Genomic DNA, 20,551 nt, shown 5'->3' with positions numbered 1-20,551 from the left:
GGAGCGTGTTCAGAGGAGGGCAGCCAGGATGATCAGGGGTCTGGAAACAGAGCCCTATGAAGAGAGACGGAAAGAACTGGGCATGTTTAGACTGAAGAAGAGAAGATTGAGGGGAGACGTGATAGCACTCTTCAAATACTTAAAAGGTTGTCACACAGAGGAGGGCCAGGATCTCTTCTCGATCCTCCCAGAGTGCAGGACACAGAATAACGGGCTCAAGTGGCAGGAAGCCAGATTCTTCCTGACTGTTAGAGCAGTATGACAATGGAATCAGTTACCTAGGGAGGTTGTGGGCTCTCCCACACTAGAGGCCTTCAATAGGCAGCTGGACAGGCATCTGTCAGGGATGCTTTAGGGTGGATTCCTGCATTGAGCAGGGGGTTGGACTCGATGGCCTTGTAGGCCCCTTCTAACTCTGCTATTCTATGATTCTATGAATTGAGAATAAAACAGCCAGTATCGCACTGCCCTTAAACATATCTATGGTGCGACCACATTTAGAGTACTGTGTATAATTCTGGTCACCACACCTAAAAAGATATTATAGAGCTGGAAGAAGTGCAGAAAAGGGCGACTAAAATGATCAAGGGGGCAGGAGCATCTCCCCTGCGAGGGAAAGTCACGTCCACTGGGATTGTTTAGCGTGGAAAAAAGGAGGCCGAGGGGAGACATGATAGAGGTGTACAAAATTATGCCTGGTGTGGAGAATGTGGACAGGGAGACCTTTTTCTTCCTCTCAAAATACTGGAACCCAGTGGGGTCATTATCCCATGAAGCTGATGGGTGGGAGATCCAGGACAAATAAGAGGAAGGACTTCTTCACACAGCGCCTAGTTAAATTATGGAACTCACTACCACAAGGTGTAGTGATGGCCACCCATTTGGATGGCTTTAAAATGGGGTTGGATAAATTCCTGGAAAAGGCTATCAATGTCTACTAGCCCTGATGTCTATGTGCCACCTCTCCCATCAGAGGCAGTAAGCCTGTGTGCACCAGTTGTTGGGGAACATGGGTTGGAGGGTGCTGTTGCACCTGTGTCCTGCCTTGTTGGTCCCTGGCCAATGGCTGCCTGGACCCTGTGTGACCAGAGTGCTGGACTAGATGGACCCTTGCCTCACGGCTCTTCTTCTGTTCTTAAGAGGTCCCTTTGGACCACTACCAAACTCCCTGCAGCTTTGGCATGCTTCAAACTCCCCTTGTGGGTGGGACGCCACCTGCACATGGGCTGCCAGGCAGGGTGTGCAGCACAGGCTCCCTGGGGAGGAGGACAGGGCCTGGGCCCCAGACTTCCCAGGGTGGCAGAGCAAGGCCAGTGTGTGCAAGCACCATCCCCTGTCCGTGTCCTCCGAGAAGGATCGATGCTTGGAGAGAGAACCCAGCACTGGGATATGAAGTGGAAATGGAGGTCTTGGGGTGAGCCTCCTGTGGAATCGACGTTTTCTGGTGGGAAGTTTCAAGTCCCTGTTCGCCCCTCGCCCCCTTTTGTGTGGGCAAGTCCTGAGTGTACCCCAAAGTTGCCCCTGCCTCTGGGGCTCTCGTCCCAGCCCAGGACGCTGGCCTCCAGAGGACGGGCGTCATTCAGGGCACGGTCACAGCGAGGGATGAGACAAGGCAGGGCTGGGGCTGCTACTTGCCTGGGGACACCGCAGGAAGGCAGGCACAAGCCCCCTCCCAGGGCTGAACATGGGGGGAAGCTCTTGACCGCTCCTCTGGAAGTGTTTGCCTTGCGCAAGCCTGCAAGAGACAAGCAGAGAGGCCCTCCCTCCCTCATCTCCATCCCAGGGCTTGCTGTGGCTGGATTCACGGGAAACGTCCTGGGGCTGTGTATCAGTGTGGTCTGCAGGGGCAGAAGACGACCTCCCCGCCCGTTTTAGAAATGAACACTTCATCTCCACCCCCAAGGCCAGCCGTAGCCCAACGGCTTCTCTAGATGGCAGCAAAGTACACTTGTTGCTTAGAACAGTGTTCCCTAACCCGGTGCCCTCCAGATGTGTTAGACTACAACTCCCACCATCCTCTATCCAGTGATGAAGGCTGGTTTAGATGCTTCTCGGCCCAGCATGAGAAGAGGCAAGTCCAGGCAGACCAAGGGAACCCACAGCTGTGTTCTTTGGGGTGCAGAAATGTTTTCCAGCCTCTACGATCCTCGTGGGAGGAGGTGGGTCTCCCTCTGTGTCTCTCATTGCTTATTCCGGACCCCCGGCTCCCCAAATCTGGGCCAAAAGAGCCGGCACCGGACTGGGTGGCGCTTTCACCCTGCGCCCCACGTCGAGGGAGTGCAGCATTTCCTGCAAGTGTTCCTTGGTAGCTGATGGCCAGGGGCGCAAGATGCAGTTGTCCGGGGGCAAGGGGCCGTGCGAGGAGGGGGAGCTGAAATTGCAAAGTCCGCAGCGGCAGCTGCAGCAGCTGAAGGGACGCCTCAGCACAGAGGGCTGGAAGGCTGTCGCGAGGTGGGGGGTTGTAGGTCAAGCCCAAGGCATGTGACTTTTTTAGTTCATTTCATTTGTACATTCCTGAGCCGCTTCTTGTCCCAGGTAGGGCTCCCCAGGGGATTTACACACATTAGCAAAAGGACCGGCTTTGCACAGGTTGGGAGAGACTTTAGTATGATACAGCGAAGTGATTGCACCTGTCCGAGTGGGACACTTTGCGCCTGCCCCACCTGAAAGAAGCCAGGCCTCCTGGGCACAGCCCCTGTCTTGGGGCGCTCCTATAGCCCCCTGAGGGAGGGTCTGCCCACCCCATTCCCCTGGGGGGAGGCGTCCCACATTCCTAATCAACCCTGGTTTAAACGCGCTGGTCTGAGAAGTCGGCTGCCTCATGGCTGAAGAAGATGGTACTGCAACCTTCCACCACAACGGCACTTTGCCATTAATTGCTGCACTAACAAACCATGGTTGGTTAACTATGAACAACCCAGGAAATGAATGGTTAAACATGAATACCCCAGAGTGGGTCCGTAAAAAAGGCAAACTCTGTGCTAGGCATAATTGGAAAAGGAGCGGAGTAGAACACTGCCAGTATCGTACTGCCTTTATATAAATCTGTGGGGTGACCACACTTAGAAAACTGTGTACCGTTCTGGTCACCATTCTTTTTTTTAAAAAAAGAGGATATTTTAGAGTCCCTTGGCCCACCTTCAGTCCAAATATGAATTTCGGGTTCCACTGCTTAATTTTTTGACTATATTGTCCCTGTTCAGACATCATGCCAAACCCTGCTGATTAAGGGATTCTGGTTAAGCAGCAGGCTTTAGTGTGCTGTGTGCGATACGTTTTGCTAAACCCTGGTCACTTTGTAACCACAGTCAGACCATCTTCACTAACCCAGTTCAGCAACAACGCTAGCCGCTGTAACCCTGGCTTAAAGTATTGTTATGTGATCCCTCTGGGCTTACAGTGTTGTGTGCGACAGTATGGCGTGTGGTTAGTGCAAACCACAGAGAGCCACAGTTTTGCTAACCACAGTCCCTGAGATGTCTGAACACATCCCCTATGGCTTAGTGTGTCATGAGTCTTTATTTATTACATTTTTATACCGCCCAATAGCCGAAGCTCTCTGTTTACAGTTGTTTTAAGTGTGTGTGTGTGTATTTATTTTTAAATTTTGTGCTTTTATGGTTTTAAATTTTATATATTAATTTTTATTTATTTATTTATTACATTTTTTACTGCCCAATAGACAAAGCTCTCTGGGCGGTTATGTTTAATGTTTTTAATCTTTGAAACCTGCCCAGAGAGCTTTGGCTATGTGGTGGTATATAAATGTGAATAATAATAATAACAACCACGACATATTTAGAAAAGTGGTAGTTTTATGTTGGATCAGACAATTGTAGCAATACTACAAACGAGAAGGATCTTGGAATTGTTGCAGATCACAAGCTGAATAGGAGCCAACAGTGCGATATGGCTGCAAGAAAGGCAAATGCTATTTTGGGCTGCATTAATAGAAGTAGAGCTTCCAAATCGCGTGAGGTCCTGGTTCCTCTCTATTCGGCCCTGGTTAGGCCTCATCTAGAGTATTGTGTCCAGTTCTGGGCTCCACACTTCAAGAAGGATGCAGACAAGCTGGAGCGTGTTCAGCGGAGGGCAACCAGGATGATCAGGGGCCTGGAAACAAAGCCCTATGAGGAGAGACTGAAAGAACTGGGCATGTTTAGGGTGGAGAAGAGAAGGCTGAGGAGAGACATGATAGCCCTCTTCAAATACTTAAAAAGTTGTCCCACAGAGGAGGGCCAGGATCTCTTCTCGATCTTCCCAGAGTGCAGGACACGGAATAACGGGCTCAAGTTAAAGGAAGCTAGATTCCGGCTGGACATCAGGAAAAGCTTCCTGACTGTTACAGCAGTACGACAATGGAATCAGTGACCTAGGGAGGTTGTGGGCTCTCCCACCCTAGAGTCATTCAAGAGGCAGCTGGACAACCCTCTGTCAGGGATGCTTTAGGGTGGATTCCTGCATTGAGCAGGGGGTTGTGTTAGACAAGTTCTTAGCCCTCGAGGACGAGATCCAATTCAGCCCCCAAGAACGACACCACACTTACAGCGACAGAGGGTCCAAAGCGCTTTATTGATTATAATCAAGATCTGATAGTTTTGAAAGCAACAGTCAGACAAAGAATTGGGAATTCAGCAGGGCTTTTCAAGCCTGAAAGGGGGCAGTGCCCCACAGCAATATTAACCAATCAAAATGTAACACCAGAGAGCCCCCTTATCTTTTGCAAAACATTTCCTCTGTAACTGAGCCCCCTTATCTCCTTGTAACAGTACGTTCCGCCCGGGGACATGAAGCCATTGTTTTAAGATGGATAGGATAGTTACATGGGAAACATCCTTGAAGACTTTCTCAGTACGTGACTTCTCGCCTGGTGTATAATGGATACTATATAGCTTCCTTTAGAAAATGGAGGTGGTTGTGCTAACAATCACTCCTTTAAAGCAATTAAAAATCAAGCTTGCTAACTTCTTCTAGATCATCCATGGCTAAGGCTTCATAATGTAAATACATTTGCTGATGGATTACAGATTTTGCAAGATTTTTCAAAAGAGACAAAATACAGGGGAGACAAAAAGCAAGGATTAGCAAAATCATTAGAATGAGACAAAATGCAAGAAATCCTTCTTTCAACCACCCCAGGTTGGGTAACCAACTAGTAAGCCATCCAAATAGATCATAAGTGGGTGGTTGTCCTGTCTCATGGAAGACTTGTACTGCTTCTTTTATCTTCTTCACATCAGTCTCAATTTTACTTTGTTCATTTACATAAAAACAACAAGATTGGTTAAGCACAGCGCATACACCATTTTGTTGAGCTAACAACAAATCCAAAGCCATTCTATTTTGCACAACAACGTTGCTGAGAGAGGTAACTTCAGTTTGCAAGCTTTCTATTGCATCCAGTGTACTATTAAAAGCTTTTTCTAATTCTAGTGAGATGTTCTTGACAGTTTTCTCTCAGATACTCCCAACCAAGGAAATAGCCATCATATAGTAGCATGAAATCCAATGTTTCTTCTAGCTAAAGGGTTATCAGATCTTTGTACAATTCTGTGTGCAAAACTACCAAAATTAGTCATCTGATCAGAAGTAAGGTTCTTAACAATTTGTAAATGTGGCACAGCAAATGACACAGTGCATCTTCCTCTCCATTTAGGAGGGAGGGTTTTATATAGATTTTCTCCACATAAGAAGTACATTCCTTGCTCAACAAGAGTGAGAGAAAGGATATTACCTTTTGCAGTAGTTATTTTGCTGTCTTTTCTAAACTTCATTACCATAGTTACACCATCAATGTAGTGGTATGTGCATCTGTCATAGTGGTTAGTACTCTTATGCCATTGTTTAACTCGTTCTTCCCATCCTGTGGTATGTTTAAATCCACAAAAGATGGAGGTAGCCAGGACCTCTAAAAGGCTGACTGGGACAACATCAGGTGAAGCTCCATCTGCTTTTGGACTGGAGCTATTAAGTAAAGCTTTGACAACTGCTCCGTTTTCACTGAAAAAGAATACAGAGTTATTTAATAGAGCCTTTGATTCATTTTTCCAAGCGACATCTGTGAAATTCAAGCTATGGAGTGTAGGATTGGTAAGACTATAATTGGGCATGTCAGTGAAATTGTAAACACCACTGCAGGTAGACTTTTCTTTGTTAACTTTCATTTCATTATTTACATAGGGTTCTAAAAGCCCTTGAATAGAATCAAACCATAATATATGTGCACAATTTTGACTCTTTAATCATCCTACATCTTGACCAGTTGAATTCTCTGATTCTATACATATTGAATGTTTTATCTCATTTGGTATTACTTGGTAGGCTATGAGTCCTCTGGAGCGTGAATTTCGCACCCATAAGCCTTTGGCAGAATGTGTGTAATTTAAGATCCAGTCAGCTAACCACCCAGTTTTTATCTTTGAGGTCCAATAGGTTAGGGGTACAGGGACTGGAAGTAATTTGTTACCTGCATCTTTCTTCCCTAGTTGCTCACAAACCCAACAGTTCTTAGCTTGTGTGGTGGTCACAAGTTTTTGTAGGGCAGGAAGATGAGGGTGATTATGAGGGTTTGCCAGAAACGTTTCACAATTACAGTATAAAGTTAGGTAACTTATAAGTAGTGTAAGGCACAGATATAAGCAAAAGACTTTTGCCATGACGTTTAAGATAGAACCTGGAACCACTAAAGTAAGAAACCTGTGAGCAAGACAAGAATTATCAGAATTAAAGCTACACAATCTTCACACGAATGTAAGCTCATGGGCTCTGCTTGTAAAATCTAACTTTTGTGCCCCCTAAGTGTTGAGCTGAGTACTCTGGCTGCTCCGTGCTGGTTTCTTCGCCTGTGTTGCTGGTGGCTTCCAGTGCACCAGAAGGCAGATGATCGTTGCCTGTGTCCTCTGAGCTCCGGCTGCTCAGGGGAGGCAGAGGTTGATGAAAATGTTTTATTCTAGAACAATGTGTCCATTTATGTGTCCCCAACAGCTTCACAGCTGAATGACTTACAAGTACAACACAGTAAGGTCCTTCCCACTTTTCTCCCAATTTTTCAGGATTCCACTTCTTCAGCAGGACTTTATCACCAGGCTGGAACGGATGGATAGGTCCTTCAAGTGGCAATCTCTGGAAAGGTGCAGCGTAGCGATGTAGCTGTAAAAGAGCAGACTTGAGGGCAGTTACGTATTCCCTGAGAAAGTCATTCCCCAGTTCCCATTTAATCTCTTCTCGCTCCCCCACCAAAACCCGAGGAGGAAAACCAAACATTAGTTCAAAAGGAGACAATTTAAGACCCTTTCTGGGGGTCTTTCTGACTTTTGACAATGCGATTGGAAGTGCATCCACCCATTTCAAGGAAGTTTCTAACTGAATTTTCGCTAGGGTTTCTTTCAGAGTTCTATTCATTCTCTCTACCTGTCCGCTAGATTGGGGCCTCCATGGGGTATGAAGGTGCCAATCTATTTGTAGGGCTTTTGCCAAGTTCTGCACTACCTGAGAAGTAAAATGGCCTCCCTGATCAGATTCTATAGTCTCGGGCAGAGAGAAACGGGCACCACCTCCTGTAAGAGCTTTTGCACTACAGTTTTAGCTTGACAATTACGACAGGGGAAAGCCTCCACCCAACCAGTCAATTGGTCAACAAGAACAAGCAAGTATCTAAAGCCTTTGCATGGGGGCATTTCAGCAAAGTCAATCTGGATTCTTTGAAAAGGATAACAAGCCCATGGTCTGCCTCCCATGGCTGCAGGTGCTTTTCTTGATGCATTCACTTTTTGGCAAATAAGGCAGGTAGAGGCAATTCGTTGAGCATCCATCCATATTCCTTGACTGATCATAGTTCTTAAAAGTCCTTCAACCATTGAAGAGGCTGATGAATGTCCATCTTGGGAGTGTAAGTCTTTGAGAAGAGTAGTCATGATGGTTCTTGGCACAACAAATCGACCATCAGGGGTGATAAACCATCCTTCTGAGTTCTTTGAAGCTTTAAGTTCTTGAGCCAACTTCAAATCTTCTTCTTCATAGTGTGGGTTTAGATGCTGAGAGATGGGTTGCACTAGGTAGATTCGGCTGGCTCCACTCATGGCAGCCTGTTTAGCCAATTTGTCTACGTAGGCGTTCCCTTGCCGAAGGCGAAGGTCTGATTCTCCTCCATGTGCTCTGACATGGACAACTGCAACTTCTTTTGGCAACATCAAGGCTTCCAACAAATCAACTATTAATTTCCCATGGGCCACTGGTTGCCCACTGGCAGTCACAAATCCTCTTTCTTTCCAAATCTGCCCATGCGCATGGATTACAGAATACGCATATTTTGAGTCGGTAAATAGATTTAGTCTTTTGCCTGAGGCCAATTTCAGAGCCTCTGTGCATGCTACAAGTTCAGCTGCTTGTGCAGAAAAGCTGTTAGGGAGCTTCAGTTGTAGTTGGGCTCCATTTTCATGTCCATCAGTTACTGCCATCCCTGTGTATCTTTTTCCATTTTGCACATAGCTGGATCCATCTGTAAACAACTCTAGGTCTACATCTGTCAGGGCTTCATCATACAGGTCTGGTCGTGGTTTGGTGTCAAATTGCAGGACTTCAAGGCAATCATGCTCTGGAGCTTCTTCATTTCCTTGAGGTTCAGGCATCAAGGTGGCAGGGTTCAATGAAGCTATGGCTTTGAAGGTGAGTCTTGGATCCATAAGGAGGCTGATCTCATATCTGGACTGGCGGGCGGGGTTCAGGTGTCGGCTTCCTCCGCCACTTCCCAATATCTGTGGGACTCCGTGAGGCACCAGTACTTCCATGTCACCTCCCATCACCAATTTGTCTGTATCAGCGACTAAGAGTGCTGTAGCTGCCACAGCGCGTAGGCAGGCTGGCCAGCCTTTGGCAACAGAGTCCAGGACTTTTGAGTAGTACCCCACTGGTCTCCATGTGGGGCCTGACTTTTGGCACAGCACACCTGAGGCTATTCCTTTTCTCTCATGGACGTACAGTCTGTAGGGTTTTCTCCCGTCAGGTAAAGCCAAAGCAGGTGGTGAGGTGAGAGCAAGCTTGAGATTTTCAAATGCTTTATCCATTTCACGAGTCCACCTCCATTTTTGGAGTCCTTCACTGGTCAAGGAGTTATACAAGGGTTGAGCTTTTCCTCCATAATCAGGTATCCAAAGTCTGCAAAAGCCAGTTAGGCCTAGGAAAGCTCGTAGGGCCCTTGGGCAGGACGGGGTGGGAAAAGTGTGAATGGCAGTCACCCTCTCATTGCCCAGGCATCTTTTCCCTTGTGACAGGTGGTATCCGAGGAAGGTTACATCTTGCTTGACAATCTGGGCCTTCTTTCTTGATACTTTGTATCCACAGGCTCCTAAGTGATGCAGGAGCGAGACAGTTGCTTCACGACAGGCCTCTGCTGAAGATGTCGAAAGAATCAGGTCATCACAATACTGCAGGACCTTAACATCAGGGTTTTTCTCTTTCCAAGGCAGCAAGTCTTGTTGCAATTGCGCCTGGAAGTCACAGGGGGCGCAATTCAGTCCTTGAGGCATTACAACCCAGGTGTACTGGCAGACCTCTTCTGTATGTGGGTTAGTCCAGGTGAAAGCAAACAATGGCTGAGTGTCCTCATGTAAAGGGATGGAGAAAAAGGCATCTTTCAGATCTAATACAGAAAACCACCCATGTGACCCTTCAAGCTGTGTCAGAAGGGTATGGGGGTTAGGGACCACTGGATGTGGGGGAATTATTTGACTGTTCACCATTCTTAAGTCCTGAACCGCTCTCCATTGGGGTACCTGGCCAGGTGGGGTAGGCTTAGGTACCGCTATCAGGGGTGTGTTGTAGGGAGAGGTAGTCTTCTTTATCCACCCATTCTTTAAGAAGCGATCTATAAGGAGCTGTAGTCCCCTTCTGGCTTCTAACTTCAAGGGATACTGACGCAAGGACACAGGGGTGCTTTCAGGTTTCAATTGTAATTGCAGGGGCTTAGCATTGAGGGCTCTTGCTGGTCCAGAATCATCCCATACATCAGGATCAACTTCAGAAATCAGCATGTCTTCATTGCTCTCTCGCATTGGGGACTCATCTTGGAGCAGAGCAAACAAAGCCATCTGATAGTTGCTCCCTTGCTGCTTGGGCAATCTGACCTCAAGTGTTCCATTAGGGCCAAAGGAAATCTGGGCCTGCAGTTTAGTTAGAATATCTCTGCCCAAAAGAGCCACTGGACAATTTTCAGAACAAACAAAGGAATGTTGCAATTCAGTATTTCCAATTTTTGTCAGCAGGGGGCGCGAGATGTCAAGATTTTGAACTCGACCATCCACCCCTACGATGGCCTTTTTCCCTGCTCTGCCACCAGGTGCTTTAGAAGTTGGCAAAAGAGATAAGGACGCTCCCGTGTCAATGAGCGCTGTGTACTCTTGTTCCCCTGCTTTAATTTTTACTATAGGATCAGGGTGGGCGTTGGTAGCCTTTAAAAGGGGATACCCTGTCCTGAGACCACGTCAATCTTCATCTGCATAAAAGACACGCTGTTGAGTTGGGGGCTGAGGTGGGGCGCTGGCATTTGGACTCTCATGCTCCTGCCTTTGCTTTCTTTTGAGCATTTCACATTCTGACTTCCAATGACCTTTTCTCCGACAAAATGCACACTGATCCCGTTCAAGGCGAACTTTTCCGCGCCCTCCTTTGCCACTCCCACTCTTTTGATCAAAAACCATGCCAATGAACTTAGCCTGCCGCTTAACTTCTTCTCTCCTTTCAACTTCATCTCTTCTTTCAAAAACATCCTGGGCTATCAAAACCAATTCTTCTATAGTCTTCCCTGCCGCCCCTGGCTGCTTTTGAATTTTTCTCCTGATATCACTCTGAGAATTAGCAATAAACTGGAAAACCAATGCACCCCTATTTTCAACCGCATCTGGATCAAGATCAGACCACTTTCTATATGCATCTTTAAGGCGTTGTAGGAAAATAGAGGGGGCCTCATCCTTTTGCTGCTTTATTTCCATAATTTTGCTCATATTTGGAGGCTTTCGTGCAGCTTTTCGCATACCTGCAAGCACCAAGCCAAAATAGGTAACCAAGTGATTCCAATCAGGAGTTCCAGTTGGCAACACTTCTGCTATTTGTGATTCTGTGGCATTTGGAGCCTGTGTTAAAAGGGCTTGCCTGGCCCCAGCAAGGATTTGGGCTTTAACTTCAGGCAGCAGAGTATTCAAAAGCATTTGAGTATCACCCCAAGTTGGCATGTGGGTGTGGGATAGGGAGGACATGAGGCTAATGAGCTTTGAGGGGTCTTCTGTGAAAGTGGGGTTCTGTGTTTTCCAGTTATAAAGATCTGAAGTTGTAAAAGGCGCATAGACGAAGGCAACTCTATCTCCCTGAATCACTTCACGTAGAGGCATTTGGAGGCTCGGCTCAGCTTTTTTCCACAAAGAAGGGAGGGCTATTCCCTTCTCCCGAGCCGTGGCGCGTGTTAAGGCAGGGGAGTCATCAACAAGAGAAGCAGCAATAGGAGAAGAGGGATTGAGCAGTTCAGGGCTCCCTCCTTCAGGTTTCAGAGAAGGCGGAGGCAAAGGAATAGGGGGGTAGAGAGTCTGCTGAGGAGTCAGAACAGGGGGAGAAGATGAGGACGGAGGGGGAGAAGATGAGGACGGAGGGGGAGAAGATGAGGACGGAGGGGGAGAAGATGAGGACGGAGGGGGAGAGGCCAGTTGTTGCAAAGGAGGGGAAGAGGAGGAAGAAGAAGCCGGTTGCAATGAAGGTGGGGGTGGAGGTGGAGCTGAAGGTGAAGAAGCTAAAATATCAAATTCATCACTTGGGCCGGGTGGAAACACAAACTGACAATTCTTTTTCTTACGTTTTTGCATCAACATAACCTTATGTCTCTGAATCTTGCATTTTAACACCCAAGGAGCCGGCGATCCTATAGGAGGTACATTCTTTTGCCACGTATCTATGTATGGGAGTTGGTCCCAGTGGCGATCCCTTGTTACTACAACATGCACAGCTGAAATTAACTTTGGATCAAAAGATCCACCAGGTGGCCATCCAACACCAAAAGTTGTCCATTCCCGCTCACAAAACATTCTTAAATCATCTTTACACATTTTTACACCGTAATCTGCATTTTTCACAAATTCTTTCCAACAACAAAGGCAACAATCCAGAGGGCTTTCTGTTACTACAGACTGAGAGCTTCCCATTTCTGAGGTCAATTGTGAACACCCAACTCCCTCCTTTTTCCGTTAGGATCCCAGGGATTAGAGGTTCAACTCACCAAACAGCTGTAGGTTAGTCTGCCCGTCTCTTTGTCACATCTGACCGTTGTTGCCTGATTCCCTTCCGTCTGTCGCGAGGACGAGATCCAATTCAGCCCCCAAGAACGACACCACACTTACAGCGACAGAGGGTCCAAAGCGCTTTATTGATTATAATCAAGATCTGATAGTTTTGAAAGCAACAGTCAGACAAAGAATTGGGAATTCAGCAGGGCTTTTCAAGCCTGAAAGGGGGCAGTGCCCCACAGCAATATTAACCAATCAAAATGTAACACCAGAGAGCCCCCTTATCTTTTGCAAAACATTTCCTCTGTAACTGAGCCCCCTTATCTCCTTGTAACAGTACGTTCCGCCCGGGGACATGAAGCCATTGTTTTAAGATGGATAGGATAGTTACATGGGAAACATCCTTGAAGACTTTCTCAGTACGTGACTTCTCGCCTGGTGTATAATGGATACTATATAGCTTCCTTTAGAAAATGGAGGTGGTTGTGCTAACAGTTGGACTCGATGGCCTTGTAGGCCCCTTCCAACTCTGCTATTCTATGATTATATGAGGGCTGTGAAGTTTTATCTCATGACTGGGACAGATTTTCAAGGAATCCAGGTCTTGATCCTGATCTGCACCACCACCACCCGCCCCCACTGCCAGCCTGGCCTTGCTTAGCCGGCCATTGACCTGCTCTGTGGCACAAGCCCTTCTTGGGGCCTGGCAAAGACATCAGAGAGACAAGAGAAGTTTGCAGCAAGAGGTTATTGCAGAGTTATCATTAACACCACTGACATTTTGTTACTATCTTCCATTGTTAGCAAATTTTCAGAAGGTATGGCTTATTTTATTATGCATTTTTCCTGCTCAGGCTGTGAGCCATTTTAAGCCAAGTCTTGGCTTGGAAAAGCAGCACAAGACGCACAGCTGGGGGTCGGACACTTGACCCCATAGACCTCCACCTCACATATTTGTAGGAATTCTGCCCGACCGGGGATGCTGACGCTCACGTAGCGGCCCTTGCGCCCATTGCAATGGATGGTACTGATGGAGCCCAGGCTGTTGTCTGTGATGGTCCCACAGCTGCAGAGAGAGAGGCAGGGTCAGCACTAAGTCAGCACAGCGTCTCCCCCCCCCCCACAAACACACAGCTGATTTTATTTATTTTATTTATTACATTTTTATACTGCCCAGTAGTTGAGTGTCTCTGGGCAGTGCACAATTCAAACCACGAAATACAACAAATATGGATAAATTTAAAACATTTAAAGTGAAAAAGGCAATATAAAACCATCCAAGTTAAAATCTAGAGAAAGCCTGCATGAAAAGGTATGCTTTCAGGGAGCGTTTAAATAGGGTGACCATATGGAAAGGAGGACCGGGCTCCTGTATCTTTAACAGTTGCATAGAAAAGGGAATTTCAGCAGGTGTCATTTGTATATATGGGGAACCTGGTGAAATTCCCTCTTCATCACAACAGTTAAAGCTGCAGGAGTTATACTAGAGTGACCAGATTTAACAGAGGGCAGAGCACCTGCAGCTTTAACTGTTGTGATGAAGAGGTTTCCCATATATACAATGTATACATATATACATATACATATATGTAAAGAATGTTCAAACTATTGGACAGTGGCACTTATTTCACATGCCAGCAAGGTAATGCTCAAGATCCTGCAAGGTAGACTCCAGCAATTCATGGAGCGAAAATTGCCAGATGTACAAGCTGGGTTTAAAAAAGGCAGAGGAACTAGAGACCAAATTGCCAATATCCGCTGGATAATGGAGAAAGCCAGAGAGTTCCAGAAAAACATCTATTTCTGTTTTATTGACTATTCTAAAGCCTTTGACTGTGTGGATCATAACAAACTGTGGCAAGTTCTTGGTGGTATGGGGATACCAAGTCATTTTGTCTGCCTCCTGAGGAATCTGTATAACGAACAAGTAGCAACGGTAAGAACAGACCACGGAACAACGGACTGGTTTAAGATTGGGAAAGGAGTACGGCAGGGTGGTATACTCTCACCTTATCTATTCAACTTGTATGCAGAACACATCATGCGACGTGCTGGGCTTGACGAATCCAAGGCTGGAGTTAAAATCGCAGGAAGAAACATTAACAACCTCAGATATGCAGATGACACCACTTTGATGGCTGAAAGCGAGGAGGAGCTGAGGAGCCTTATGACGAAGGTGAAAGAAGAAAGTGCAAAAGCTGGGTTGCAGTTAAACCTCAAAAAAACCAAGATTATGGCAACCAGCTTGATTGATAACTGGCAAATAGAGGGAGAAAACGTGGAGGCAGTGGCAGACTTTTTATTTCTGGGCGCAAAGATTACTGCAGACGCTGACTGCAGCCAGGAAATCAGGAGACGTTGACTTCTTGGGAGGAGAGCAATGACAAATCTTGGTAAAATAGTTAAGAGCAGAGACACCCCACTGACAACAAAGGTCCGCATAGTTAAAGCAATGGTATTCCCCGTAGTAACCTATGGCTGCGAGAGCTGGAGCATAAGGAAAGATGAGCGAAGATAGATGCTTTTGAACTGGGGTGTTGGAGGAAAATTCTGAGAGTGCCTTGGACTGCAAGAAGATCAAACCAGTCCAGACTCCAGGAAATAAAGCCAGACTGCTCACTGGAGGGAATGGTATTAAAGGCAAAACTTTGGCCACATAATGAGAAGCCAGGATACCCTGGAGAAGAGGCTGATGCTAGGGAAAGTGGAAGGCAAAAGGAAGAGGGGCCGACCAAGGGCAAGATGGATGGATGATATTCTGGAGGTGACAGACTTGACCTTGGGGGAGCTAGGGGTGGCGACAGCCGACAGAAAGCTCTGGCGTGGGCTGGTCCATGAAGTCACGAAGAGTCGGAAGTGACTGAACGAATAAACAACAACAATATGTATACATATATACATATATACCTGTATACATATATACAGGTTTCCCATATATACAAATGACACCTGCTGAAATGCCCTTTTCAATACAACTGTTAAAGATACAGGAGCCCTGTCCTCCTTTTCATATGGTCACCCTAGTTTAAAAGATCTTACATTTTCTGCCTCCCAAACCGCACAAGGGAGGGTTTTCCAGAGGGTGGAGGCCACCACAGAGAAGGCCCTGCTGCTGAGGTTCTTCATAACGACATTCTGTTCTTTTCAGAATGGCCAGCAAGACTTCCTCTGACGATCACAGCTGTCATCCGGGTGCATACAAGGGAAGGTGGTCTGCTAAGTATGCTGGTCCCAAGCTCTTTTAGTGCTTTGTAGGATAACAACATAACCTTGTATGTGGGTCGGTAGTTAACAGGCAGCCAGTGCAGTTCGTTTAACACAGTTTTTATGTGGGCAGAGCTAGGCGTCCCTGTGAGCACCCTCGCTGCTGCGTTCTGCACAAGCTGCAGCTTCTCAACTACACACATGGGCAGCCCCACATAGGACACGTTACAGTAGTCTAATCGTGAGGTTACCAGTGCATGAATGACCGTGGCAAGGCTATCCCTATCCAGGAACGAGCATAGTTAAATCTAAAGTCATATGATGCACTAACTGGCCATTTTTTCTCCTGGGGGTGGGGGGAGTGTTTCCAGACAGAGGGCTCCTGCTGCTACTAATTGCAAGCCCTTCTGCAGCTATTCAGTCTTATTTTCATAGAATCATAGAATATTAGAGTTGGAAGGGGCCTATAAGGCCATCGAGTCCAACCCCCTGCTCAGTGCAGGAATTCCCTAAAGCATTCCTGACAGATGGCTGTTCAGCTGCCTCTTGAATGCCTCTAGTGTGGGAGAGCCCACAACCTCCCTAGGTAACTGATTCCATTGTCATACTGCTCTAACAGTCAGGAAGTTTTTCCTGATGTCCAGCTGGAATCTGGCTTCCTTTAACTTGAGCCCATTATTCCGTGTCCTGCACTCTGGGAGGATAGAGAAGCGATCCTGGCCCTCCTCTGTGGGACAACCTTTTAAGTATTTGAAGAGTGCTATCCTGTCTCCCCTCAGCCTTCTCTTCTCCAGGCTAAACATGCCCAGTTATTTCAGTCTCTCTTCATAGGGCTTTATTTCCAGTCCCCTGATCATCCTGGTTGCCCTCCTCTGAACACGCTCCAGCTTGTCTGCGTCCTTCTTGAATTGTGGAGCCCAGAACTGGACGCAATACTCTAGATGAGGCCTAACCCGGGCCGAATTGATGAGGCTAAACCCTCACGTGATTTGGAAGCTATACTTCTATTAATGCAGCCTGAAATAGAATTTTCTCTTAATGGATCCCCCCAATGAGTTACAAATGCAGGATGACGTCATCTGGGTCTCATGTAAAGTACTGCAAAGGAGGCGGGGCGATAGCACACGTGCAGCCCCATTGGAAGCAGCCCCCCAGGCTAGAATCAGCACTTTGGAATCACAACACCCAAACACACCCACACCCACACACTCACACCCCAGTTCCATCATTGTTTCCAGCTCCTGATATGGATGAGAGTCATGTTTCCATCCAGAAGTGTTCCTTGAAATTATGGGAAGATCCTTTCCCCAATTGTGAATACAGTGAGGGAGGGAAGAGCTGGGAAACTGGGACTTACAGGAAGCTGCACTGGCCATTGGCATCCACAGAGTCTCCCACGTGGATCTGGGCCCCCTTGAGCCTGTCCCCGCAGCAGTCCTCGCGGTTTTTCACCACCACAGCGGAGATGTCGTACTGGTCGCCCAAGTCCACGTACCACCAGGGACAGTAGTCATACTTAGTGTGGACGCATAGAGACGTGTAAAAGTCTCCGCCACAATTCCCATCCACTGCTCTTTCTGCCACAGGATTCTTTGGGCTTGGATAGATGGAAGACTGAAAGGCCGGGCGGCCCCTGGCCAGGTTAGGAACTAAAGACACAGCACGGAGGAGAGAAGGTGGGGTGGGGGCAGAAACGGGTGTCATCAGAGAGTGTCATGGAACCCCCCTTCTCTGGGCAAGGAGGACAGGGTCTGCAAGAGAATGGGGCGGGGGAGGAATGTGCCAACCCCTTGGGACAACAGTGCCCCCCCCCACCTGCCAGTGGAGATGGTGGGGAAGAGAAGGGCAATTAGGACTGTGCAGAGGGAAAGACGCCAAAACAGAAGGGCTTCTGGGGAAGAACAGTGGCTCTTCACTACCGGAAATATTATTTTTCCAGTGCATAATTTTACCATAAACATCCAAGCTGATGCAGATTTCTGTAGGGCTTGTCTTCACAAAGGGTTTGCCTTGGGGTGGATTCAGAGTGGCAGCAGGGCATCTACGGATATTTCCCCCCCAAAAGAAACAGGAGGAGAGAGGAACGGGGCAGCCAGAGAGAGGTCAGAGGAAGGAGAGCCAGTTGCCTTGTTCCTCCCCTCTCCTCGGTATTCGAACGGCGTATTGGTGCTCCTTCCTGTTCTGATGCCGGGAAGGAGCACCAATGCATGAGCCTGGGTCGTTGCGGCCCAGACAGGCCGCAGTCAGAACGGGGGCCAGCTCAAAAGCTCACGTGCTGTGTTGTGAACGTGTGCGAGTCCCAGGTAAGTGATTATACCGACCATGTGGTTACTACGAAGACGGGCTGAGACTGGTGCCTGCTTTGGGGCATTCATAGAATCACAGAATAGCAGAGTTGGAAGGGGCCTACAAGGCCATCGAGTCCAACCCCCTGCTCAATGCAGGAATCCACCCTAAAGCAGCCCTGACAGATGGTTGTCCAGCTGCCTCTTGAAGGCCTCCAGTGTGGGAGAGCCCACAACCTCCCTAGGTCACTGGTTCCATTGTCGTACTGCTCTAACAGTCAGGACGTTTTTCCTGATGTCCAGCTGGAATCTGGCTTCCTTTAATTTGAGCCCGTTATTCCGTGTCCTGCACTCTGGGAGGATCGAGAAGAGATCCTGGCCCTCCTCTGTGTGACAACCTTTTAAGTATTTGAAGAGTGCTATCGTGTCTCCCCTCATGTCTCCCCTCAATCATGTCTCCCCTCAATCGCCCCTCAATCGTCTCCCCTCATTCTTCACATTGTGGTTTGGCATTTCCCAGGAGACCAAGACGATGGAGTGGGACAGGCCTGATCCAGATCTACTAATCTGGATGAGTTGTACTTCTCTATTCTCTATGCACTCCCATTATTGCAAGATGCATTGTGAAAATATTTTATATACGGTGTAAAAGGTTATTAGCCTTCTCCGGCCATCTTATTGGTGGCAATTGGCACGAGTCTTTTTTCGCTCTTGAGGAAGAGCCCGTTGACCCGTGGGCTGGTGGAGGCTTCCACGGGACACCTCTTGGTGCCGCACAGCCTGTCAGCCCAGGGATCAAGCCGTAGGTTCACCTCAGCCTTTTGTAATGGATCGTGTGAGTGTGCAACCTCTGTGTTGCTCAGCCTGTGACTCTTGTGGGTTTCACTGACACAAGAGCAGCATCGCCGTCCCCAGTCTGGGAAGGAAGCAGCGTGCCCCAATGCAGAGGCACAATTGGGGCTGGGACTGGCCCCCGCCCTTGCCCAAATCCTCCTCCTTTCCCCAGTACTTACAAATGCCTTGCAGCTGTGGCTTGCAGCTCTGGGCCTCTGCAGGTCCTGCCAGCAGGGCCAGGACCAGCAGCGAAGTCCAGGCAATGATCATCCTGAAGGGAGTGTATGTGTCAGTTCTAAAAGTGTTACATCACTTTTCAAAACCTAAAATATATAGGCACTTAAAGGTTAATTAAATCTGGAGCTGAAACGGTTAGCTAAGTTTGATTCAAAGACAGTTCAACATATAGAGAGAGATCTAAGACCCATCTTTAAAAGTGAGACAACTATTCCAAGACCCAACTTCAGAAAGTAAACGTTTTTAATTTATCTGGAATTTGAAGTACGAAGCTCAAGTGTCAAGGAGAGCCATAGTTACCCAAATCCTGTGGTCCAATAATCTCGCAAAGAACTGAAGCAAAACCAAGCAGAAGCCTGCGAGTGAATGAAGTCCCACTTGTGCAAACGCTCTCACCACCTAAGCCTTTATGCGCCTGCTCTGGTCAGAGTGGGAGCCACGAGGAGTGGAGAAACAACCAAGCACCAATCAAAAGCGAGGTGCACGGGTGGCCTGACCAACCATTGACCAGCTGGAAGAAAGATGTCCACTTATCCGCCAACACCCCCACGTTTTATGCCCATGCCTTTCGGAAACAACTCCGCCGTAACCATGAGCAAGTTAATTTGAAAGTTGCCTAACATGTCTCTCGAGGTCTCCCATTTAACAATGTTATCTTGATTGATAGGTCACGGCGTGTCAGGCTTTGCCGGCTGACCAAGTCTGAATTATGAGGATCGCTGTAAATCTCTTGCAGATAAACCCCCAGCAATTAACCCATCAAGGCCAGGAGAGGAGGGGAGGCCAAGGCAAGGCTGTATGCCCAGCTTGGGAGTTTACCGGTTCCACAAAGTACATACACTGAGGCACAGAAGAGTCCTTTTCCAATCCAGGGTCCTAAAATACAAGGAAGTCAAGGATTCAGTCGCTCAGATTCGTCATGAATTGGACACCACACTTAATGCAGCTCCACTAGTAGAGGCGTTCAGAGCACCGTCCGGTTCAGTTTTATTGGATGAGTTTCAGTTATTGAGGCCCGAGGATGTGGTCAAGGTGCTTGGCCAAGTCCGGTCGACCACCTGTGTGCTTGACCCTTGCCCCTCATGGCTCATTACATCAAGTAAGGAGGGGATCGCCGGCTGGGTCCAGGAGGTTGTAAATGCCTCCTTGAGAGAGGGAGTGGTGCCGGCCTCTTTAAAGGAGGCGGCAATTAGACCACTCCTGAAGAAGCCTAACCTGGCTCTATCTTATCCCCTATGCTGTTTAACATATACATGAAGCCGCTGGGGGAGGTTATCCGGAGATGTGGACTGAGGTGTCATCAATATACAGATGATACCCAGCTCTACCTTTCCTTTTCATCAAACCCAGGTGAGGCAGAGACTGTTCTGAACCAGTGCCTGGGCATGGTAATGGACTGGATGAAGGCTAACAAACTGAGACTCAATCCAGACAAGACGGAGGTACTGTTAGCGGGTGTTTCATCTGTCCGGCGGGGTGATGTTTGCCCTGTCCTGGACTGGGTTGCACTCTCCCTAAAGGATCGGGTCCATAGTTTGGGGGTGCTCTTGGATCCAGAACTGTCACTTGAGGCACAGGTGAACTCAGTGGCAAAGAGCACCTTTTATCAGCTTAGGTTGATATACCAACAACGCCCTTATCTGGACAGAGATAGCCTAGCTACAGTTATCCATGCTCTGATAACCTCTCGCTTGGATTACTGCAATGCGTTATACGTGGGGCTGCCTT

At 47.7% G+C, this 20,551-nt stretch overlaps 1 protein-coding gene across 1 annotated transcript; it reads right to left on the bottom strand.

The window, feature by feature from the left end:
* Nucleotides 1-11,526: 11,526 nt before the first annotated feature.
* Nucleotides 11,527-17,171, bottom strand: LOC134401237 (fucolectin-like). The gene is made up of 3 exons (XM_063129987.1): nt 16,825-17,171; nt 13,172-13,329; nt 11,527-11,576 (listed from the first exon to the last, which is right to left on the bottom strand). The coding sequence occupies exons 1-3, from the start codon at nt 17,169-17,171 to the stop codon at nt 11,527-11,529; spliced, it is 555 nt and encodes a 184-aa protein (XP_062986057.1).
* Between the last annotated feature and the right edge of the window lie 3,380 nt (nt 17,172-20,551).

The sequence above is a fragment of the Elgaria multicarinata genome, chromosome 7 (genome assembly GCF_023053635.1).
Source record: "Elgaria multicarinata webbii isolate HBS135686 ecotype San Diego chromosome 7, rElgMul1.1.pri, whole genome shotgun sequence".
Classification (NCBI taxonomy): domain Eukaryota; kingdom Metazoa; phylum Chordata; class Lepidosauria; order Squamata; family Anguidae; genus Elgaria; species Elgaria multicarinata.
The sequence above is the reverse complement of the archived record's forward strand: the minus strand, read 5'-3'. Positions and strand labels throughout refer to the sequence as shown.

Bases quoted from the DNA above. Each gene is read 5' to 3' on its own strand.
- LOC134401237 (XM_063129987.1), bottom strand. From the start codon at position 17,171: ATGACACCCGTTTCTGCCCCCACCCCACCTTCTCTCCTCCGTGCTGTG. The intron at 13,330-16,824 runs GTAAGTCCCAGT...CTCTCTCTGCAG, and splicing joins AATGGCCAGTGCAGCTTCCT to CTGTGGGACCATCACAGACA. The intron at 11,577-13,171 runs GTGCGTCTTGTG...CTGACTCCTCAG, and splicing joins CAAGTGTCCGACCCCCAGCT to CAGACTCTCTACCCCCCTAT.